The sequence below is a fragment of the Antrostomus carolinensis genome, unplaced genomic scaffold (genome assembly GCF_000700745.2).
Source record: "Antrostomus carolinensis isolate BGI_N321 unplaced genomic scaffold, ASM70074v2 scaffold7331, whole genome shotgun sequence".
NCBI classification, from domain to species: Eukaryota; Metazoa; Chordata; class Aves; order Caprimulgiformes; family Caprimulgidae; genus Antrostomus; species Antrostomus carolinensis.
In genome coordinates this window covers 61,888-87,006 of record NW_010296240.1, presented here as the reverse complement: position 1 = coordinate 87,006, position 25,119 = coordinate 61,888, and the positions used below count along the sequence as shown (strand labels likewise).

The window sequence follows — 25,119 nt, the reverse complement described above, 5'->3', positions numbered from 1 at the left end:
TATTATCTTCTGAGTTAAACATACATTTTTAAGAATTAGTGTGTTGAACTGTCCCTGCACCAAATCAGTTGTTCTTGTAAGAGCAATTTTGAAATATCATATTTAAGCAAAGGTACAACATTAGTTTTGAAAGTCAAATGCTACAGAAGCTGTAAAGGAGCTAAATAAGTTATCTCTATTTCTTTTTATTGAAAAAAAAGTTTTCTTCCCAGTGCAAATAAAATGCATGAGGCTTGTGTGCTGTTGGATTTCAGTGGAAGTGCATCGGAATTTAGGTTTTTCTCAACTGTTTTGTAGGCAAGCTGAACCAAGCTGTGCAAACCAAGAATTAGAATGTGATGACAGGAGATCGCAGAGAAGGCGAGAAGAAAGAGCTGCTTACAAAGAAAGAGAAGCTTATGATCAGTCCTCGTGGCATCATCATAATGCATCACAAAGGGACTGGAAGTGGGAAAAAGATGATTATATTATTCCTAGACAAGGCAAATTTTCACACTCTCAGAGGAACCTTAATATAAACAGACATTCAGGTGGCCCGAGGGGACACTCTGGGTGGCACCAAAATGTTTCAGGAAGCTCTTCAAATAGGCGTAACTATGGGAATTCTGGAAATGTTTGGCATCCAAGTGGGCGGGGAGGAGGAACATCAAATTGGCATCACAGTGCCAGGGAGAGAAATTCTACTTGGCACTCAGAAGGAACAGGTCATTTTTCTAGCTGGAATTCCAAGAGTTATGGAGGAAACTGGAAATCTAGTCCTCATGGTACAAATGGCTGGAATTTTGGAATCTCAGGAGATACATATTCGGCAGAGCCAATTAAATATAATAAGGAAAGATATGCACGGCAGCGGCAGGGGAAAGACATTGATGTTCTGCCGTACAGAGATCAAAGAAATAGGAGTGACTTGCTTGATTTTACTAGTGACAAACTTCCTTCTGAGGGGGCATTGGATTTTGGTACATTGAAGCAACTAGAAAGCAAAACTTCAAGAGCCAGTGGAAAAAGTGGCAGTCCTTCCAGAGATAAAATGTACCGCTGGACTCCCTACCCAGCCCAGAAAGCTTCAGAGCAGCAGCTACGATTGGAAGATAATGTTTCTAAAACTCCAGATAAGATCGATTCTGTGTTTATGCCTCTTACTGATTCGTCAGCGAAAGGAAAAACTTGTGAAACCAATGTTAGCCTTTCAAAACTTAAAAAACATGATCCATTTCCTAATGTAACCTCAGATCACCTTGATTCTTGCAAGGTAATGAAAGACTGTTCCAGTGGTGAGAAGCCTGACAAAGACGATGGCAGAAGTAATAGGATGCCATCACTGAAATCCCCTCTTCTGAATATCACGCATACGAAGTTATCTTCCCTAAAGCAAGACACAAAAAGTCTCTTAAAAAATGTCAAGCTTCTCTTATCCTCAACTAGTGGTGAAGAGCAGAATAATTTGAATGCACTAAACGTGGAAACAAATGGTTTCTCCTCTTACTCATCAAAGCTACATGGCGCATGTGCTGGTAACTTACAAGACAACAAAGATGTGCTTGGTAGCAATCTTGGAGAGCCTGTTAATAACTTAAGTGAAACAGAACATAACCCCAAAGGTGATCAGTGCAACCATTCCTTGCAGAATGACCCATTATGCTCCTGCAAGGATACAAGTGACCAGAATAGGAAAGAAAGTGGGAAAGCATCACCAAAGAAGGAGTTCAAACTGGATTCATTAGAAGATGTGAGCGATGATGATTTAACAGGAAGTGAGAAGTCAGAAGCAAGAGTTGAAAAGTTGAATTCTTCTCTTAGTTCTTGTTTACACTGTGACAATCCAGAAGGTAAACCTGCTACCATTGAAAAGGAAGATGATGAAAAGCCGGCTGCTTCAAGTATTGCTTCTGCTGTTCTAAAAGATTCTACGTTTCAGATGGAATCCACAGTTTCTCCATCAAGTGGTCAGGACCACTTGCGTGTGGATTTGAAAACCTCCTTACAGGATGGAGAAGGGGATGAAGACCGTGTCAAGTCACATGATCACTTTGAAATGGAAGGTTTTGAAAATCCTTCAGATCATGAGCTGCAAAAAGGAGGAAGCCAGTCAGTAGGCCTCCTTCTTCCCGATTTAAGCAAACTTGGCCTCCCTGCCTCTCTGCAAAGAGACCTGACACGACATATTAGTCTGAAGAGCAAAGTTGGGACGCATCTTCCAGAGCCCAATCTCAATAACGCACGGCGCATTCGAAACGTGAGTGGCCATCGGAGAAGTGAGACTGAGAAGGAGTCGGGGCTTAAACCCACCCTCAGGCAGATTCTTAGTGCTTCCCGGCGAAATGTCAACTGGGATCAAGTCATCCAGCAGGTAACCAAGAAGAAACAGGAACTTGGCAAAGGTTTACCAAGGTTGGTAGCTTTCAAATCTAACCGTGCCTCTCTGTGTGTGTGTTGAGGGGGCAGGGTTGTTTTTCTTCAAGTCTGAAATTAATTCCAGAATTCTAAAACTAAGACTTCAGAATGAAGCTTACTATACCACAAGCTTTTGCATATGCAAATAATTTAGAATTGTTATGATTGCTTGCTGCTGTGGATGCCTATCCATAGATAAATAATAGTAGTCTGCTGCTCAGAAAATATTCTGATCAGTTCATAATCATTGCTTAACATCTGAATATGGACGCCAGCAATAGATGTGCTTTTCAAGTTCTAATAAGGGGAAGAATATAAAAATACAATCAGGATGCGAACAATGCTGTGACGGTTGCTTATTTCTTCATTTATTCAAGACTACAAGAAATGCTTGCATTGCTGCAGGCAGAATAAATGCTCCGTCTTTGTTAATCTTTTAATCTGATATGCAGTTTGATTTTGTGTTTAGAGGAAGCAATTATATAATATTTCATTTTTGAAACCTTCTTTAAATGTGAAGTTTTTAAAGCATCTTGAGAAGTTGTTGTATTTGCTTATTCAAAAGATGGTTTGGAATAACTATAATAACATGATTTCTAACTTGGAAATCATGCTGTCATTTCTTAGCCACTAAATCTAATTTTGTGATACACAAAAGATATTCCATTGCCAGATGAGACAGAAAGCACAGAATACCAGTGTCATGAGTTACTTGATCTCTTAAAGCAGTAATGTGCATTTGGGAAGGGAAAGGCTTTTTTCTAGATTTAAATGGCTTGTTACATGTGTATTTATTTTTCTTTTTATCTTGTTAAAGGTTTGGCATAGAAATGGTGCCTCTTGTTCACAATGAGCAAGAGGGTCTAGAACTCGGTGAAGAACCTGATCTGTCTACTCTGGAAGGATTCCAGTGGGAAGGGATTTCCTTAGCAATACCTGGCTCAGCCAGAAAACGTAGCTTTTCTGAGAGCAGTGTCATTGCAGACAGAAATCCTTCTGGTTATAGCTTCTTCAGTGAACAAACCAAAATAAAAGAAAGTGGGCAAAGGCAAATAATTGCAGCCAGCCACTCACATCACATAACATCTGGGTTCGAGGCAAATGCTGATGTTGAGGCCGACTTGAAACGGGAGACATCTTCTCTTCCTTTGTCACCATTTGTGTCTGAAAGAACTGAGACTGGTGGAAGGAGACACAGCCTACAGGCCACCTCTGAGGTCACAGGCCTCATGCAACAAGACCAGGAGAGCCCAGAGAAAAGAACACCCCTTCTTGAAAAACAATATGTACTAGAAAATTCAGAAGACAGTCATCCAGCTTCAAATAATGCTTCACTTCTTGCAGTGTCTAATAACATTGATGCAGCTACAGACAGTAGCTGCACATCTGGCACTGAGCAGAACGACAGCCAAGGAATTGGAAAGAAACGAAGAGCAACTGGAGTAAGTGTGCAATTTTGTCCAGCTTTCGTGTGCTAAAAAAATGTTTTTTCCCTGTCAATGCTTGTTCAACCTTGAAATGATCTCTGCAAAGAGGACTTTCTCCATTTGACTGTCTTGTACATTGATAGCCTCAAACTACTCCGCTTGCTTGGCTTAATTTTCTTGAAGAACCTTTTCCATTTCTGCCTTCCTAGTGCAGGACTTTTGCTTAATCCTTTTTAATTAGTAGGAATGGAAAATGCTCTTTAATTTTGATTTCATAACTGGCATGCTATGCTGGTAAATACTTGGTGTTGTAGCAAGGATCTTGGTGTCTCAAAACTTAAATGGAAGCTAGGCTGTAGTAGAAATTTATTTTCCTTAGATGTTCCTGGTTTTATGGTCAAGTAAGGAAAGACAGCCCCTTTTACAAAATGATATCCTTAAATCTGAATTTGTTTCCCTGTCCTTGGACTTAGCCAAAGGGGAAAAAAAAAAAGTTTCTGATCAAGATTCTTAAAATAGTTTTGTTATATACAGAAAGTGATAATTTTAATTCCTCATTGATATAATCTTCTAGACCTTAAACTGAAACCATAGATCAGAAAATCTGACCCAGGTGTGGTCATCTGAGCAAACAGAGGCTGTTGGCTTTTTTAATATTTCTTCCTAGTTGACATGAAAACATGGCACTCACTTTGTTGCCCTCCTTCTTTTAAGGGCAGAGGGAAAGAAGAGTTATAGCAGAATGTGCAAAATGGATTGTATACAAGTAATGGTTCAAAAGACAGTGGATGTCTGTTTGATTTAGGCAAAATTGCTCTTGTAACTTTTGTTAATAAATTATTTTACTTGCAGGAGGGATCTTCTCCTGAAATCCCTAGTCTAGAAAGAAAAAATAAGAGAAGAAAAATCAAAGGTAAAAAAGGTGAGTGATTATCAGAATTGTTTTGGTTGGAAAAGACTATTAAGATCATCAAGTCCAACCATAAACCTAACATTGCCAAGTCCACCACTAAACTATGACCCTAAGCACCACATCTACACATCCTTTAAATACCTCCAGGGATGGTGACTCAACCACTTACCTGGGCAGCCTGTTCTAATGCTTGATAGCTCTTTCAGTGAATAAATTTTTCCTAATATCCAATGTAAACCTCTCTTGGTGCAACTTGAGGCTGTTTTCTCTTGTTCTGTCGCTTGTCGCTTGGGAGAAGAGACCAACACCCAGCTCACCTTTCAGGTAGTTGTAGGGAGCAATAAAGTCTCCTCTCAGCCTCCTTTTCTCCAGACTAAACAACCCCAGTTCCTTCAGCCTCTCCTTATAAGACTTGTGCTCTAGACCCTTCACCAGCTTCATTGTCCTTCTCTGGACATGTTCCAGCTACTCCATGTCCTTGTAGTGAGGCGCCCAAAACTGAACACAGTACTCAAGGTGCAGCCTCACCAGTGCTGAGTTGAGGGGGAAGATTGCTTCCTTAGTCCTGTTGGCCACACTATTTCTGATACAAGACAGGATGCTATTAGCCTTCTTGGCTGTGTGGGCACACTGCTGGCTCGTATTCAGCTGGCTGTTGACCACCAGCCCCAAGTTCTTTTCTGCTGGTCAGCTTTCCAGCCACTCTTCCCCAAGGCTGTAGCATTGGATGGGTTTGTTGTGACCCAAATGCAGGACTCAGCATTTAGCATTGTTTAGCATAGCAACTTCATACAGTTGGCCTCAGCCCATCAATCCAGCCTGCCCAGATCCCTCTGTAGTCCCTTCCTACCCTCCAGCAGATCAACACTTCCACCCAACTTTGTGTCATTTGCAAACTTACTGCATATCATGCATATGTGAATCTGGTATAGAGGTTATAAATAGCAAGTAGCTATTGGCTAAAATGGTAGTTCCTTAATGTTACTTTGGTGCTTCTTGGGCTCTTAATGAAGATCATAGGGTGGACTGCTCTCAAGTCTGCAATACATTCTTCTCTGAAGAGTCCCATCGTAGTTTGTCAACAGTTACTTCTAAGAGAAGACTTTGCCTCCTTTCTGCCTGCAGTTCATGTTCCTGGTTGCACAGATGGGACTTTTGTTTTCCCCTGATCAGGGAAGGGAGATTTGTTGCCTCTGGATGGAATTCTGAAGGGAGAAGCACTCATCACTCCCTTCTAATTCAGCTGTGCTGCTTTTGCTTTCTACTTCTGCGTGGTCTCACCAGAAAACTTGTACTCTGCGTAACTTGGGCTGTGTTCTGTTTTTGACATCTCCAGCAATGCTTTTTATTTTTTGACTCCTTCTTCCCTGTCCTTAATGGAAATGAACATGGAATGCCTCACTCCTTCCTGCTCCTAACCAAAGAAATCTTAATCTAGCATTAGACAGGTCTTTCTCAAATATGCCCAACCCAGCCACATCAAAATGAACCATCTCTTTTAGGCAGAATGTTTTCTTTAAGAACTAAATTATTGCATTACCATCTGGGAGCTTTATTTATTTGCTCATTTGTATTGAGTTATTTGGAATGCAGGGCAATTAATATGGATCTTCTTGTGGGAGCTAATATTTCATGATTTGAAAAGGTGGTGTTTTTTATCAGCCTCTGTCTTCAATGACTAGTGTCTGTTATGGAGACTACTAACACATTCAGTTTAGTAAAATCTCTCTTTCCCATTGCTTTGCTTCAGCATCATAGTAGTTATAGTAAATCTACTAAAGGAAAGTGTAATCTGAGTGAAACCAAGCAATGTTCATACTGAAACTTAATTTGCTTGGAGAATCTGTAATGCTGGAAGACTTCAGAAGATAGTATAGAGGATCTTTTACTGAGTAAAAGAGAATCTTTCTCAAGAGATTGCAAACATGAGTCTCATGGCCCCAAATCATCCTGAATAGTAAATGACTTTTTATCATTAGTTTCCTTTTCTCTTAAACTGCCTTTCCTTGCCTTCTGGATGAACTGAATAATTTAAATCTTGTTTAGATTACATTTGGCTTTGCCTTTTTGATTACATTCACAGAAAGTATATATTTGTATTTTATGTACACATGTACTTCAATAAAGATCTTTGTGGAAGAGAATGATTCTGTTGAACTAAACTAAATTAGTACTGGCAAAGCTATGATGGGAATAATTACTAGAGTTAAGGTTGAGATTCTGTAAAAAGAAATATCAACTTTTCTCTTCTTTCTTGTACATGTGACTGTTCCTGTGCATTCCTTTTCAGCTTCTTGTATGACTATTGGTGCTTGACCTAATTTATGTGACTTTTTACGTTGAGGTGATGGTAGTATTTAGTGAGTTATCATGTGTAATGTATTTTAATATATGGTCAAGTACAATTATACTCTACATTTTGTTTCTTTTTTCAGAACGTTCTCAGGTAGACCAGTTGTTGGCTATTTCACTGAGGGAAGAAGAGTTAAGCAAGTCCCTGCATAGTGTGGACAGCAGTCTCTTGCAGGCTAGGGCAGCCCTGCAGGCTGCGTATGTTGAAGTTCAACGGTTCCTTGTATTAAAGCAACAGGTAATAGTGGGCTTTTAAGACTGTCTGAACTAGAAGTTAGCAGCCTGAAAAACTGCCTTAAGTAGGACTGATTTAAACCACAACTGTTTTGCAGATAACCATGGAAATGAGTACACTGAGAAGTCAGAGAATCCAGATCTTGCAGGGTCTACAAGGTACGAGATACCATAAAACTGCAACAGTGGAATGCTGATTCTCGTAATCTTTGAATTCAGCATCTTGTAAAAATTGCATTTAACTTGAATTCACTCACTTAAATTGTGCAATAAATTTACAGGCTTTCAATATTGAAGGCTTTATTGTTCAAGTGTGATCTGCCATCTTTGGTAGTGTCATCTAGTGGCTTTCTTACAAATTGTTCTCTTCCTTGTCTGAGTGTCCACAAGGAATGAGATCTGGGCATCACTAAATTTTATTGTAAAATGTGAACGTTTTTGTTCTGCTTTGTTTTTTTTTCTTTCTCTCCTCTTTTGCCATTAGAAACATATGAACCTTCTGAACTGTCAGAGCAACATTCTTGCAGTGTCTTAAGTGAGACAGGAAATAGCAAATCTCAGATGGCAGCTGACTTAATTCCTGCAGGTTCCTTTCTGCCCCGTTTGGACACTTTGTCTTCTTCTGTACCTCCACTGGGAGCTTCTGTTCATGTAAACATGCTGTCACCATTCCAGTCTTCTGGCATCACACCTGCCGCTCCTCCTGACTCCTCAGTACAAGTTAAACGAGAACCTGTGTCTCCAAAAATCTCAGAAGAAAATGTGAATTCTGTCCTCCAGAGCTCTCCATGTGCTTCACGAGCAGAAGAGGTTGAGCAGAAGAATGGTATGTGTGTCTTCTCTTTGTTTTAAGAGAACTACCTTTAAGAAAATAAGGAAAAAAAATTTCTTTTCCCCAGAAGAATGTAAGTTGGGTCTCAAACCTGCAGCCTGTTGTGCAGGGGTGAACTCCCATTAACTTGTGTAGGACTTTGTCAACTTAATAGTCTTGGAAACCGAGACCTTCTTTACAACACATCCAAATGGATTCCATGTTTTTGAAATTGTTAAGCACATGCAATTGTAGTCATATGCACCTGCAAGTTTCTAATTTTACTTTAAAAATAGAACAAACATGAATTTGAAGGTTGTATCCTCTTAGAATAATTTCATTTTAAAAAAACAAACCCGAACCTTAAAGCCTCCCCTGTATTTTTTTTTCTTCTACTCTGCATCATTTAATGGGCGTTGGTGGCTGAAAATCTGCCTACAAAGGAAAAAAGCATGCTTGAAGATTTTTTTTTTTTTTTTTTTAAATATGACCAACTACATTAAAATTTTTCTATGTTTTTCTTGGGCCCTGCTGAGTAAGCAAAAAGAATATAATTTGTGATAGTAAAAACATTCCGTCTTTTCCTCCACCCTGTCTCAACTTCTATATGTGCTGCATTTGAATTTAGTATCTGCCATCAAGTGAATTTGGTAATTTGAGGGTTAAATAAGCATTTACCACCATGTAAATTCTGTAATTTGGGGAGAGGAATCCTCTCTGGAGGCAGACTGTCTGCTTTCTGGGGGCTGAACATCTGACTTGCCAGCTTCCGTAGGAGGTGAGCTCAGCCTTGCTTTGAAGAAGCTGATTGCCTTTGGTTTCCACTAATTACCAGCAATCTCTTCCACCTGAAGAACTGAGCGATTCTGTTTTCTTGCACTGCCATGGTGATTTCTGACTTCCTTTTCTAACACCTGCAGCACTCCAAGTGCTAAGAATTAATAACTTCTGGGTTTAGAAATTTTAGTTTAAGCAGATGGTTACTCTTATTTTTCTGTTTGTTTTGTTTTTAAGCGACCAAGTTGCTTCCCTCCTCTTCCTGTGGGAAAAGAGGGATGCCCAATGTTAGAGGTGTATTCAGAATTTATGGTTTGTGTACCTTCTTCCCAGTATAATTCACCACAGTAACTGTTCAAACCTTATGTAAGCATTCATTTCTTCTTTATAAAGGGTTTTCTAACAGGTTGAAGCTGTGTATGGCAGTCATGGGTTGGGGGAAAACCAGCTTTCCATTGATATACTTTAAATACAATATACCCTGCACTGTCAGCAAGTTCTAGTTTTGTCTTGGAACTTCCCATCTGAGGAGGGTGTGGGACAAGCAGTTCACATTTAAGCTGTCTCTAGTTGAATGTGTAATTGCAAAGCATCAGATTTGTACCATGGTGTATTAAACAGTCCAGCAGCTTCGTCTAAGCATTGCTGTAGGTTTAATTTGCTGATTTCTAAGAGACTGAAGCAGGGAGGTGCTTCAAATACTGCCAGCTTTCCATTTGCATTGAGGGAACTTGAAACTTCCTGTTCTGGATTGTAGTTATTGTGAATACAACTGGGGAATTTTAGGGTGTGGTAAACACAGCTGTGAGATGCTGCTTGTGCTCTTAGCCTGTCTCAGTTGAGAGGTTGGATTAATTTGTTCATATTAGCTTCAAATTAAAATGATAGGGAGAGTATGTTTGCCCCATTGCTTCATCCACCACAGATGAAGTAACAAAGCTTACCCTGGTGTCTTACAGTGCTGCCATTCCCAGGACAGAAGGTACGAGGTGCAGAGTGGGTTGTGCGTGACTCATCTACCTTGGGTTAGGTCCAAGTGACTTGGTAGAAATAACTAATGCAGATGAGTTAAGCACAAGGTCTTCAAACTGTGTCCCTGAGCAGCTGAGACATATTAGGCATGCAGTGGTTAATACCAGTCCTACAGCAGCAGTGACAGCTGGTGAAGGGTGGTAGCATCTTAAGCTGCCCATGTAGGATTCACCAAAGGTTGTTTGTCAGAACTTTAGAAGCATATGGTCAACCAGCAACTTGGATGATGTGCCTCATTCCTTTCCTTCTAGGTACACAGATAAACATTTTATTCCCCAGCTATGTTTTTTTTTGAAGGCTGGTTAGCTGACTGAAATAGCAAATCTGCGTGTGCACATAGCTTTCAACATGTAGGACTATGTACTTTACATGCACAATTAAGTATAAACCGAAGAATGCAGGGAAAGCAGTTTTGCACAGGTATTTATTGCTGTACAGATTGAATGTAACACTAGTCTGTTTTCTTCAGACGAGACCAACCAGAAGACTACAGTGTATCCAGTTATCTCTGCAACCATATCCCTCTCAGAGCTGGCAGCTTGTTTCCAACAGACTAATCAAGATGTTCACAAGTCTGCTGCAGACAGGGGGAAGTCTGGGCTTCCTGAGATCCCTTCTCATTCAGTGTCTGTTTTCAGCAAGAGAGAAGCAAATGATACAGTGACTGAAAGCTTTTTCCTGCATCAGTGTAGCGCTTCTCTTCCAAAGCAATCAGTCCTTCTAGAAATGCCAATGGATAAACCCCCCAAATTGTCAGTAGAACCATCCGAGCAACAGGTGGCAACCACTGTAGTCCCAGCAGAAAAAGGGAACAAGAGGAGGAGAAAGTTAAGGAAGAAGAAAACTCTGAGGGCAGCCCATGTGCCAGAGAACAGTGATACAGAACAGGATATAATTCACTCTAAGCCTGTGCGGAAAGTCAAGGGTGGGAAGGTTCCTAAAGGAGAAAAAGTTACTACATCCACTCCCCCAAGACAGGAAGATGGAGCTACTGCTCAAACAGCAAGAAACAAAGATGAGAATGACAGTGATGCTTCTCTGGAACTAGTGGAAGTTCCAGCACCCCAGTGTGAGGTGGTTGACGTTGGTTCATCGGAATCGGGAGATGAGAAACCAGACAGTCCATCAAAGAGGGACTCACACAGCTCTGTGGATCAAGCAGTCCTAGAGGCATCTTGCTCTGGTTATGATGAAGTGAGCTCTACTAGTGAGATTGGCACAAATTATAGGGATGATGGGAAAAGAAGGTGAGATTATTGTAGAACTCTCAAAAGTAAAAGCATTATACAATATTCATTAAGAGGCCTGCCTCTGCCTTTTTTTTTTTTTTTCCAGGAAATATTTTCTATTCCCATTTTCTTGTTTTTTACAACGTCAGTAACTTTAAATTTCATTCAGGAGTGAAATAAGAGGGAAAAATAAAATGGAATTTGCTTTTTTTGGTCCAACAAATGAATTAGTGTTACCTACTAATTTCTCTAATACAAAAACAAAGCTGCCCTCCATGGAAAGCTTGTTTTTGAGCTTATCTGTCACAGCCTATTTTCTGCTAAGTGCAGTGTCTTGTATTCTGGACTATTACTTACACCAGTATTTTGTCTGAAAATGAACATGTAAAGTGCAGTCTCAGTACTCTTTATTTCTATGTTACAGTGTGGCTGAGACACAGACTTCCATATCATCACTAAGAGGCTCAAAGAACTCATCAGGTATATCTTTTAAGCTTTTCTTCTGATAACTTTGTGTATAGTATCTTGCAGGACTTTGAGTTAAGTCTTGATCAGACTGCTTCTAGAGGGGAATTTTGACCTGAGGATGAAAGCCTGCACTAAAAATTGAAGTGGGAAGTGATGCATACACACTTATGTCATCTCTTATTAAATGCTTTGTGCCTGGACCCCTCCACATCCCCCCTGCCCCCTCCCACGCAGGCTCTTCTGCTCCACAGTCTCCTTAGAGCTGTAGGACAAACAATAATACAGTCATTTTATGATTTTAAAGGTCTTTCTGGACTTAATATCCTATAAGGGTCTTTCTGGCATTTTATGTTGCCTTCTGCCACTTAGAGGCTTCTGCTGGGGACACACAATTAAATCTGACTTTAAGGTGCCGAGCCCACAAAGTAGTTTTGCTGTGTGTAGTGTGTTTGCTGGAGTGTATTCCCATAATCAAAGTACATGTGTCTTTGTCCTGCAGAAGTGTCTTCGGAGCCAGGTGAGGATGAAGAACCTACAGAGGGAAACTTTGAGGGACACCTGGCTGCAGTGAATGCTATTCAGATTTTTGGGAATTTGTTATATACCTGCTCAGCAGACAAAACTGTTTGTGCCTACAATCTGGTTGTAAGTAAGGTTGTGGGAATGGTGTTACATTAATTGCAGTCACAAGGTTGCAATTCTATTCTTGTAAAGCCTTCCTGTGAAGTTAAGGAAGCGATTGTTTTTTCAAATACCTAATTTTTTATGCTATTCTTTTCTTCAAACCTCTCTTCTTCCTATGAGAGGTGTAAGGGGAGATAATTGCTGTATGTGTCCTGCTTTTGTGAACTGTCCTACCCTACTCTGTCAGGCGCAGATCCCAAGAGGCATTATGAGACTTTATGTTGACAGACCCTCTGCTTTGCTTTTTAGAGCAGGAAGTGTGTGGCCATCTTTGAAGGACATACTTCAAAAGTGAACTGCCTCCTGGTCACTCAGACAAATGGGAAGAATGCTGCACTCTACACTGGCTCAAGCGACCACACTATCAACTGTTACAATATCAAGGTACTCAAGTTCTGTGTTAATTAACATGCACCGCATTTTTATGCGAGTCTTTCCTTGCAAAAATAAATGAAAAAAGCCTTTTAAAATCACAAGAGCTGGACATGAGCCCCATTTCGTACCTCATTGGAGTGGAGTAGGGGAAAAAAACCCAAACAATAAACCATTAATGGATTCATTACCTAATATTTTGACTACCTTGTTAACAGAGTTTTTGGCAGAAAGACATGACAGGATCCTGAATGCCGGGAACATGAAAGTGCAGGATGGTTGTTTGGCCATTGATATCGTATTTGTCTTGCTGTGTTTCTAAATTCATTGCTTATGGAAGGTGTTGTTCTCTTTGTAGAGCAGCTATAGAGAGAACAAGTATCTATTATTCTGAGGGCAGGTGGAAGAGCAGATTGAGACTTCCTGAAGCTGGACTTTCAAGGTTAAATGATAGGAAGATTTGTCCAACCTGTGTCTTGAAGGATTAGAAAGCAAATATCTGCTTCAGGTGGCAAACTGCCAGCGGTTTTTTTCTCTTAAGCTGGTGATTCATGGCACTTCCTCAAACTCAAGCATGTGTTTTTCATATGTGTGTAGTCTGTAGTCTAAGCTTCTATATACATTAGAGGTTGTGACTAGAATAAAGCTTTTAGGGTTATAACTGGTTGCTGAAGTACAATCAAGTCTCAGAGATGTGAGTGAGCAGATTAAAACCAGGATCAAACTGCCATGGTGACACCAGACTTCCACATGTTTTTTTCCTGCTCTGTTGGTTCAAAAAATGCAACTTGTAGGTGAAAATCATCATTCACTTCAGGCTTTTTTCCCTGAATTGTTTTCAGTTAATGAAAAACTTTAAATACTTCTTTCTATTACCAGACCAGAGAGTGCATGGAACAGTTTAAATTGGAAGATCGAGTGCTCTGTTTACACAGTAGATGGCGGATCCTTTATGCAGGCCTTGCAAATGGCAGTGTGGTTACTTTCAGCATAAAGGTTAGTTTGTTTAAATATTGGCATCTAAAAGCCTGTTGCGATGCTGTTTCTTTCCACTCTGTGTTTCTTTCAATTCTTTTTTTGAGTACTAAGTGTATTTGTAATTACAGTTTTTTTTGGTATAAATGCTCACTGTTGGCCCCTTTTGGTCCCTTATTTTGTCAGTGCACGAAGCTCTCCTGTCTCCCCTTGCTTCCGGTTACCCTTTTCTTAACTGCTGTATTGTCGTGACATTCTTCCTTAAGGTTCCACCTGGCCTACCACTCATGTGTCATGAGTTTTCTGACACAGTTGATGATCTTTTGAGGTCCCTTCCAATCCCTAATATTCTGTGATTCTGTGATTTGTGAATCCTCCTTTCTTGCCCATCAACGTAGTGTAAGAGACTATAACGTGTTGCTGGTTTCTGCAGTTTTAGAAGAGACTCATTCACGTGATTTTCTGGCAAAGGGGCTTAATCAGCATTCCCCATGATATTTAAAAGTGAATAAAAATCATTATTTAAATAAATTATTTTTCTGATTTTTTTTTTTTTTTATGGATCCTAGACTAATTTCTCAAAAATTATCCTTATAAATTTACCCTGTTTTGGATTTTTCTCATAACACTATTTCCTCTCATTGTTCTAACTCAGAAGGAGGATTTACTGGACCTTTGCTAAATAGCAAAATGATTTTTTTTGAAAGACAGAAAACTGGAGCCTAACATAAGGGGTAGTTTCCTTGATTTGGAAACTTAGTTGTTAAGATGCAACTGACTGCTGAAATGGTGTGCTACTAAACTGAAATCGGATGCTATAACAAGTACAACACAAAAAGGACTTGTTGGTCTAGTCAGTGTCATAGCAGAGTTTTAATTCTTAAATACCACTTTTTTTTCCTCCCCTAACAGAACAACAAGCAGGTTGATACCTTTGAATGCCATGGCCCTAGAGCAGTGAGCTGTCTAGCTACAGCTCAGGAAGGAGCACGCAAGTTGCTGGTAGTGGGCTCCTACGACTGCACCATCAGTGTGCGAGATGCACGGAACGGACTCCTCCTCAGAACCCTGGAAGGTCACAGCAAGACTATACTCTGCATGAAGGCAAGTGTCTCTGAAAATGTATTTTTGACAAAGAATGCTTAAAATGCTCTATTTTTTCTTTTTCTTCCTCATCTGATACTGAGCAGATTGTGGTAGGAAATAGAGGATTTCTCTATTTTAAATTATAAAAATTGAGTAATTTGGTAGGAAAATTGTCTCTGACTACCGTATTTCATGTTCCCAGCAAAACTGTTGGAGGTGTGTATGCAGGAAGCATGTTTATTTCATGTTGGTAGAACCTTCAGGGAATCTTGAAATTTGAGTTTGCTAACAGAGGGAAAGCTGGGGAAAAGGTGAAGTTCAGAGATACAAACCTCAGAGGAAACTAGAAAAAATGTAACTCTAGATAAGTATTCTTTTTTTTTTAATAGAAGAATCACTAATTTACACTTATTTATAGGTTTCTGACTCCTGAGATTACAAGTTGGAACATAATGCTTGTCTGACTGCTTTGCTGTGACCACTATCATGTAACAGACAGGGGATGACTTCCATAAATTGTATGTGTCACTTTAGATATTATGGTGCAGTGGCACAGCCTTTTATACCCTGTGGAGTATTCTTATCCTGCTGGTGTGGCAGCATTCTGAATGTGGTCCTTTCTTGATCCATGATGGATCTGTTAAGCTTCCTTTCTAGATTAGTACTTGTCAGGAGCACTGTCTTTCTTATCTGACCAGAATGTAAATACACAGCACATCCAGTATTTCCAGGAAACAAGGGGCTTTACTGTGGGTGTGCAGATCAGCATGCTGCATTCAGTTTGCTTGGTCCCTGATCTGCTGCTGAGCTGTCCCTGAGAATAGTCCATAGGTAGGATGAGTTAGCCTGATGGGCTGCAAATTAACAGCTTCTGATGTCAATAGTGAAGTGTCAAAAGTCATAATTAGGATAGCATAGTACATTTTATAGCTCTTTTGTAAAGAACTCAGTGCATACTTTTTTTTGTACTCTGATTTTAAGACTGTTAAATTTAGGAAATATTACAGTACAACTTTAAACCGAACAGAATCTTAAAGTTTTGCTTGCCCATTTCTATATCTGTTACAAATACTAATTTTTTTAAATTTTTTTTTATAAGGTTGTGAATGATCTGGTCTTCAGTGGCTCTAGTGATCAGTCTGTCCATGCCCACAACATTCATGTAAGTCTCATTATATATAAGTTGGAATGACTTCTGCTATTAAGGCAGTGAATTCCTGTGCTATGAAGTCAGTATTTCCATAATTTCTTGACTGGTAGGGCAAATTGCTTCCAGAAAAAGAAATCATACAATTTCATTAGTGTAGCTGTGCACTATGGCTAATTAAGGAGGCATGCAGAGGATACATGAACATGCTGACTCTTGTAATATGATATGCAATGCCTTTTTATATGGGGATCTTGCTTTTGCAAATATTATTATGAACATGCTGATAATGTGGAAAGGGTGCAGAGCAAAGCCACGTGAGATACTCTGGTAGGGGAAGAGTTTATTACAGCAAAAACTTGAGGAACACAAGTGTTCCAAACTAGCCGTTTCAAAAGCTGTTGTGCTGTTGTGAATGCTTTGTGTCTCTGCCACTCTCTTCCTCTTTTACACCATCCTTCCCTTGCTAGCAGAAGCATTCATGTAGCTATGCAATACCTTAGATTAAGAAATTTATCAGAGATTAATTTTAATTGACAAAAAAAATTTGTATATTTCAGTGTAGCTAAATTTGCTCACTGATCCTTGTGGCTACATAAATACTGCTAGTACTAATAGCACAGTACTAGTTGCAGGATAGGTGGGAACATGTAACTAATGATGGAAGGAGAAGTGGAGACTTTTCGTAGTGGCATGTATTTCTGTTGTATTGGAATGGCTCTGTGTTAACATGGGTAAAGGAAAGTATAAGCAGTATAATCTAGAAGTGTGTTCATAGGAAATGGAAGTCTATAAGGGTGTTTCTGGTTTTTGAGTAGTGAGCATTGAAGCTAGCTACCCTATCTAGGTTGGGTGGAACTGTTTCATTTTCAACAAAAAACTCCCCAAAACCCCAAACCACCACCACCAAAAAACCTCCTATTTGCCTTTGCTTTTTCTTGATGCAGACTGGAGAGCTGGTACGGATCTATAAAGGCCATAACCATGCAGTAACGGTTGTGAACATTCTTGGGAAAGTGATGGTGACAGCATGTCTGGATAAATTTGTTCGTGTTTATGAACTGCAGGTAAGAAAATAGATGGTTACTAATGACATGTACCTAATATATTTTAATTATTTTGAAGTCAAACAGAAGTCATCTTTGTGTTTACTGGTCTCTGGCCCATCCTTCCCTTTCCTGTCACCCAGAATACATAGTTGTCTCACCAGCTGAAATACCTGGGTTTTAAAGAATATAACCTAAAACATTTGTTTAGAACCTGGGTTATCCTAAGACAATGACAGCTCAGAAAAGTGGAAAAACATTAGTTTTGTCTGCTGAAAGACCAAGTGCTTAGTTGGACAAAAAGACTCACAGAAGTAATGTAAGCAAAAGTGAGCTTTGGTGGTGGCTATGAAGTTTGGAGTCCACCAGAGGAGTTCAGTTGCTACCCAGGAAACTGCTTTTGGAAGCAATCATTTGCATGCCTGTGAAAAATGACTATTAACTGCCATACTATTAAATGTCTGTTTCTCTTTCTTTCAAGTCGCACGACCGCTTGCAAGTCTATGGAGGCCACACAGACATGATCATGTGTATGACCATACATAAGAGCATGGTAACTTCTTTTCACTGGTCTCAGAGAAGTTTGTAATTTCCACAAGCGTATACAAGACAGTTTAATTTTTTCAAATAATGAAATCAACCTGCTCTCTGACTAAGAAGAACTTAGAAGTGTCAGACAAATAATTGAGTTGCTATAACAGCTTTGTATTTATGTAATATTGTTGTCTGGGGAAAAATTACCTTCTAGCTTACTGTAGTCTTAAAACAGTAGTTCTATTTACAGTGATGATTGCAATGAAGAGTCTATAAATAGTAAAATATTCCCTCTTTTCGAGCATCAATCCTGTTTTACTCAAGAGGGTCACACATGCTAGAGAAAAACTTCACCCACAGTCAAACCTCTAGTAATGTTTGATAGAACCTGAACAAAGGTATACAGTTGATTTAGGTGCACAGATTTCTTCATGTATCTGCCCTGCAAGATGGGTTGCAGAAGCAGTTCTGGATAAATAACTTGCTTAAAATAGTCATTAAAAGCACTTATTTGCCTGCATATGTAGGAATTTGTTTGCAAACTTTCTTTCTGTAGTAACAGAAGAATCAAATCTAGCAGAACTGATCGACGTGCTGCCCAAGCTTCACTTCTCATATGAGAGAGATGAGAGCTAACTCAGGCTTTGGGCTTACAGGCTGAGGCTTGAACCATCCCCCAGCAAGAGTCTGGTTTTGACATTCTCAAATCAAAGAAGTGTTCAGATGAGAAGCTTAGGGATGAGTGGAAGATTATAATTTTCTGCAGTAGTCTTAGTAATAGTGTCTTACAGCAGATTGGCTGTTATATCCTAGTGATGAATTTCCAAGAGACAAAAAGACTTGAACAAAAATAACAAATGAAATTTTCTGCTTGCAGAGTTTTCTGTATTATAAGAGGACTTTTTTTAACAATGAATGTTCTTTGTGGGATTACAAGCATCTGACATCCTTTTCTTTCCAAAGGACAATTTTGTGTGGAGCATTTGCCTAACAAAAATGTTTTTCAGATGTCATTTTGCCTACCTTTTCAAGATCTGTATCAGTCTTCTCTTTCTGAAATTCTGATGTTCTTCTTCACCCTTCCTCACTATCCCTTTTTGATATACATATAACTGGTTAAGTCCTGGAAATATATTCAACTTGACATTTACATCTAAAATTTTTTCACTTCAGTGGATAGTAATATTATATTTTAAAGTTTTCTGAACTTTTACACATACGGCACTATCAGTGGTAGAAGTTAGGGAAACATTTCTTATTCATTAATAGGTTTTTGTAAACTATGAATGCAAATCTTAAAATAATTAGTTTAGACCCATTTTTTAAATTTAGAAGTTTTGCATGTTTATGTTTTACTATTTTTCACCTGATATACTCTACACTGAAGCCTCCTTCAAAATTTTACTTAATTTTTTTCTATTATTCCCAGCTTGCTTATCCATAAATATTTCTTTTACAGATCTACACTGGATGCTATGATGGCAGTGTCAGAGCTGTGAGGCTTAATCTAATGCAGAATTATCGTTGCTGGGTAATGAGCAAAATGTTTTTAGCCTTCCTTTGTTATAGTTTTTAGACTAATTTTCTGTGAATGGTCTTTACTCAGTCTTGGATAGCTTGACCTTTAATTTATTATAATTCAATACTATTTTTTTAAATGTATATGTAAATTTTAAATGTAAGTATATATCACTAGTTCCATTTTTCATGGTCTTTAGTATATGTGTATGCTTTGGGGCAAGTTGATAGGTAGCATCTTAAATTGTATTTCTTTCTGGCAATTTTTACATAGTGACTTGTAACTGTTTAAAAACAAAAACTTCAGTTGAGTGACAGAAAAGCTGATATACATTGCTAAATAAGTTTAATTAAATTTACAATGACTCTGTCTTGGGTAGGCTTAAATCTTGTAGAGGCTTAGTTCTTCTCTTTCTCCTGCCATCCTTGCGGATGGTCTAGGCTTGGCTAGAGGCAGGAAGGAACTCTGTAAAGCTATAATTAAAAAAACAGAGGCCGTTGAGAATGGAAATAGAATAAGAAAATTTAAAAGTTACAGGAGGTGTCATACATGTGAACATTTTTTGGTAGAATGTTGTGAAGTTGCAAGAAGAAAAGCATTAGCAAAAATTCTTTTTCCCTGGCTTATTCTGGCATGTTTTTCCTACCAGTGGCATGGATGTTCACTGATCTTTGGAGTTGTGGACCATCTGAAACAACACTTGCTAACTGACCACACCAACCCAAATTTTCAGACCCTAAAATGTCGTTGGAAGAACTGTGATGCTTTCTTTACTTCCAGGAAAGGTTCCAAGCAGGTACATGGTTGAACTAACATGGTTGTATTTGATAGTATAAAGTACTTTATATCACCACAATTGTGGGACTTGATCCTATTTCTCTTAAAAAGGGTTAAATTATTCTAGTCTTGACAGGCTTAACTGCCCACAGTTACAGTCATACAAGGCTAATAGGGTTCAGTTCTGCCTGTGACAGATGAAGATTGCAGCCAAGTATGATACCTTGAGATGTGGTCAATTTAAAACAGTTTGATGCTAAAATATTACATGGAAATGGTAAAATTCTTGAAATATTATAAGAAATTCTGATAACTATACTACAGATGTTATTAAATTTTTGTAGGAAAAGATTATTTTTAGATGAACAAACATTAGTCTTGAAAAAGGATTTTATCCTCTTAATTTTTATCCATCACTACCCCACTTCATTGTTGTGGATGCTGATGCTGTTTATTTTTCACACAGGATTGGTTTTGCTAACAATCTTTAAGTAGTGCATAAATTTCTGAGTGAATGTTAGCACAGATGAGGGAAAAAAAGTAAGAAGGTGTAAGAGTTGGATTAAGCGATGTGGAAAGGGTTTGGGGGTGAGTGAAAGGGAGGGTTGTTACCTATAGACTTGTGGGTAAAATCCACATTTTACTCCTTGACAATATAAACTGCCTTTGGGTTGAATGCTTTTCAAAATACTCAGTGGAAGGAGATGTCTTTGAGAACTAAGAAACAGAAGTAGAATCCTTAATTTCTCTTTAAGCACTGGCCTTGGATATGATGTGTTTGTTTGGTATGCTCTTCCAGTCAGAAAGGAAGCTGATTTTTATTTGCTTTGAATCATGTGGTATGTGAAATACTTTATATATGTGATTTAATAGCTTGGCTTTTTTTTTTTTTTTTTTAATTAAAAAAAAAAATTATAAGCCTAAAAATGTGTATTATCACTTTCACTAGGGCTTTAAGAATCTTTTGCAAGGTTTTTCTGTGGAATTTTTTCTTCTTATAATTATTTTTTGTTTATTTTTAATTAACTTCTCTGGTTCTTTTCTAGGATGCTGTAGGACACATTGAAAGACATGCTGAGGATGACAGCAGAATTGATTCATGAAGCTTTTCACCTCCCACATTGGGAAGTAATTTTGTATGTCAGAATTATTCCAAACAACATCAGTTTCTTACTCCAGTCTTTCCTCTTTCTTTTCCCACTGGGAATGCAAAAATGGAGTGGGCTGACGTGCTTTGCTACAGAGACCACAGGTTGTGTTGCACTCTGTAGAAGTAAGGCTGGTCAATTAAGACTTGGCCCAAATGGAAGATTCTTGAAAGTTTTTAATTTGTTGACAGATAAGAATATTCCCTCCTCTTGTCTTCCTTGGTTTTATGTTGTTTGTTTGTTTGTTTTTCTGTGGTGTTTTTTTTTTAAGAAGCATAGTCTGAGGAGTCTTTAGGAAGTCCAGAGGAGTGTTGAGAACTTAGATTACAATAGGTGCTGGTGTTTGCAAACTCAGCTTGAAACCTGTTAAGTGTCTATTACTTGTCTGATTTGATGTTGTATCCAATTTTTTAATCTGATTTTAATAAAATTCTACAAACTAGAGTATCACAAATTCTATTAGTGTAACCTGAATATCCAGTGTACATTTTGACTTTCTTCATAAAAAGAAAAGGTATTTTATGGAGAAATTTAATAAATTAAAGTTTTTAATGTTAATTGTAACCTATTTTTTATTCCTTGTGTAAAAATTGCTATAATTGGCACAATATATACAGTGGCAGACTGCCCTAAATGCTACACCTTCTGAGTTATTTCGTTTATTTGGAGGAATGCAGTTATTTCTTGAGAGGTACGCCAGTGTCAGCAAACAGCCAGAACAGTGGCTCCACTCATGTGCTTTGCAATCTTAGTCTTTTTAAATATAGGTACTTATGTACAGGAAAGAAGTTAATGGTGTCAGCTTTTGTTTTAGTGAAATGCCAGCATAACCACTGCTATCTTAATACAAGACCATAGTTGGATTCCTGATTTTATTTGGAATCTTAGTGACTGAGCTTTGCAGTCCCATATCTTCATGGCATAGTAAACTAAGAGAAATGCAAAGGCACTGCCTGCCTAAGTGCATCCACTTAGGTAATGTCTTGCTTCTGTTGTGAACTGGCTTAATTGGCTTGGTCTTTTCAAGTTCACAGAAACTCAACTGGAAAGAATGGAGCAGGATCTTAAAGGATTTTAAAGTCTAAAGTTCTCAAGCAGAAGTCGAGGATACAAAATGCACGTGATATGTAAAAGTCTTGTTTCTACTGATGCACAGAAAGTACCACAGAGAAGCCAGTGCAGAGGGGAATACTATTTCTGCATGTCAGGATGCCTCTGTCGGTGCCCCTTGAGGTGGAAAACTTTACCCACTAAGTTCAGCGAAATGTACTTCTTGCGTTTGTGATCCTCTCTCCCATAATGACACTAATTTAGCAAAGAGCTCTCTTAAACAACAGATTTCCTTAATTTGGAAAGGAGCTTTGTGTTCACTTTTGACTGACTTGCTGCTCAGGATACAAAAAGCAGAGGTTTCCTTAAACTGTAACAGAAGGTAAAGACAGCCCAGTGTCAAAACTGAGCTGCTTATAAATGAATCCAGAGCTTTTCGAACAAATGGAATGTACTGTTTTTACTGGGCATCTCTTTCACCACTACTTTGAGGCTTGGTATGCCAACCATAGGCCAAATAAGTTTTATAGCCTCATTCTTTGGCTCTAAAGAAGCCTTTTTAGGCCAAGAAAGTGATTGAGGAAAGCCTGTGGATGTTCCACTGCCATCTAATCAAGGAAATTAAGGGCCTTCTCTGAAGCAAACTATTTTTGTATTGTCTTAGCAGACAAGCATAATTTCTCCGTAATTGCTTGACATTGATGATTTTTTGGTGAGAGACAGGAGTAAAATAGGAATGAGATGCAGTAGCATCCTACTTCAAAGACACGGGAATCTCTGAGGTTCCAGTGCTTTTTTGGTGATTTGTTTGGGGTTTTTTATTAAGCTGTTTGTGGACACGAGAAAAAACTCTGTGGCTCAGACCCCAGCCTGTTTTGAGAGTGTTTTGGTTTTGGGGGTGTGTGTTTGTGATTTGTTTTTCTTTCTTTCTTTCTTTCTTTCTTTCTTTCTTTCGGTCTGTCTGTCGATGAAGCAATTCAAGAGAGAATCAAGTTCAGATAAATCTCTGAGGAGCGTAAATGTTTTCTGATGCAAGCTGTATTGCTCTAAAGTCTTCAAGAGTATTTGTTGTTTTCATGACTTAAAAGTAGAAAGCTGCATAATACTTAAACCATTTCCAAAATTATTGATATTCAAGAGTTCTTCTGGGTTGTTTTTTTTTTCTTTTTTTTTTGAACCACAATGAGGGAGCATGTAAAAGTGTGGCATAAACAATGTGAACATCTCAAGGTGTCCTTCATGGACTGTGCTTGAAGTGGAGATGTGTGTCCCGAGGACAAGCATGTGGAGTGATTGTAGCATTCTGAAAAAAGTTGTGTCAAAGTAGATTTTCTTACTTCTTTGTGATTCTTCACGTTCTTTCGGCTGTTTTCAGGAACGTGTAAAGATCTTTCTCACTAGGTGTTGAAACAAACACAGTTATTACACTTTATTTGCATTCCTGATTGCTTGTTGGGTTTTTATCTTTTCTAGTTGGTGCAAGCAGACTTCCTTTTCTTGTAGTTCATTATATTTCCTTATCTGTCCTTGAAAACAGTCCTCCTGAAAAGTCTGGACTTCTGAAATCCAGATTTAGCTGTAGCAGTGATGTCTTTTGCTACTTTGGAGGTCATTTCAGGTATATTGTAAGAATCTTAAAATGGGTAAGAGGTAGGAAATAGCAGAGCTGCATGAGTATTTATTAAATTTTGCTTCATAAATTAAAAACAATTTTAAAAATTGCTCAGGGTTTCAGAGGAGAGTGCTGTGCTGCTTTGTCCTGAGGATATCTTAAAAGGATTTGCTATGAAGTTGTTGTGCAGCTGTGGGAATCCCTGGGCTTCTCTGGAGGTCTGTGAGGAGGTTTCCTATTTGTACAGCTGGAATTCAAGGCAGCTTTTGCTGTTGGCTGCTCGCTTCTTCCAGAGGCAGTTGCAGAAGATAAATGCCAAACTGAGGTATTGGCTTGGAAGCCATTAACGAGATCATCTCTAGTCTTGCAACTTAGGATTTTGATTCCTGATATACCTCCGGTCAAAGCGTGTAATGACTTTGGGAAGGCAGACTATTTCTGAAATTTAAGAGTAATATTTGTATGAAAAGCAGTACTGCACATCTGAAGCCTATTTCAGGATTATTTTTGTTTTCAGTTTGTTTTTTATGCAAGTAAAAAGTTGTGAGTGGAAGAATGAGTGAGGGTTTCTTTTGTGGTTAGTTGTGTTTATTTTATTAATCAAATGTTAAATAAGGAGCTCTGAACTTGCTATATGGCTGACTACATATGGCATGCCCTTTGAGGGGAGAGCTACCATTTTCCTCTTAGCAGGACTGACATTGCACCTATTAAGCTATGAGCCTCCTCAGCAGATGGAAAGCGCTCAGACATTGTGCGCTTTTATGATGTAAAGAATGGGCCAGGCAGTACTGAAACCAGTTACACCATTCTCTTCAAGAGCTGTGAGAACTTGTGCCATAGGCATACCAAGCCCTGCCTGAGCTCCAAAAGGAGAGCATGAGTGACCTGAAATGATTACTTAAAGTTCACATGTGCTGCAAAGCTTAACCTTCCCCAACCCCAACAGCCTCAGATGTATTGAAGGACAAAACAATGCCAGAATTGGTCAATGTTCATTGTTCCTTTCTCCTTCAAATCACAGGGAAAAAGAACAGGTAACTACCAGTGCAAAATCCTCTGTGGCCCAACACTGCTGCTTCTGTACATGGAAGGGGCCAGAGGGGAAAACTGCATCCGCTGGTACGAGGATGCCTTGAGTATCCCAGCTTCTGCTTGCCTTGTGTCGGTTTATGTGTGGGTTGCAGACTTTAAACAGATTATCAGTGCTTGAGCAGGAGCGTGGCTGTGCGGTGTGTTTGAAGTACTGCAGTTCTTAATGCACATTTTCAAACTGTGCAATAATGCTGGGTCAAGGTAAACGATAACTGAAAACTCACAATAAACCACAGGTTCCCAGAAACAAAAATGTGGTGTTGGGAAAATCTTTTTCCCTTCTTTTGAATTAAATCACAGGTACAGAGGAATCTTTGTTTTCAGGCTGGTATGGTACTGTCATTCAGACAGTCTAAGTTGTCCAGAGTTGCAGAATGTATGAGGAAGGATAAAGAAACTGTTTCAGCTACTGTTTGTGAAATATTTGATAGTGGAAG

General features: G+C 38.8%; 1 protein-coding gene across 1 annotated transcript; it reads left to right on the top strand.

Annotated features, from left to right (window-relative positions):
* Window positions 1–297: 297 nt before the first annotated feature.
* Window positions 298–21,307, top strand: ZNF106 (zinc finger protein 106; the record flags this gene model as incomplete). Its single annotated transcript, XM_010178208.1, has 19 exons — window positions 298–2,391; window positions 3,212–3,836; window positions 4,674–4,743; window positions 7,170–7,324; window positions 7,419–7,479; window positions 7,805–8,146; window positions 10,410–11,187; window positions 11,594–11,649; window positions 12,137–12,282; window positions 12,571–12,705; window positions 13,573–13,689; window positions 14,581–14,772; window positions 15,854–15,916; window positions 16,849–16,968; window positions 17,429–17,500; window positions 18,941–19,012; window positions 19,650–19,796; window positions 20,824–21,177; window positions 21,211–21,307. Coding segments are annotated over 18 exons (5,302 nt in total), but the record flags the coding sequence as incomplete, so codon positions are not given.
* Between the last annotated feature and the right edge of the window lie 3,812 nt (window positions 21,308–25,119).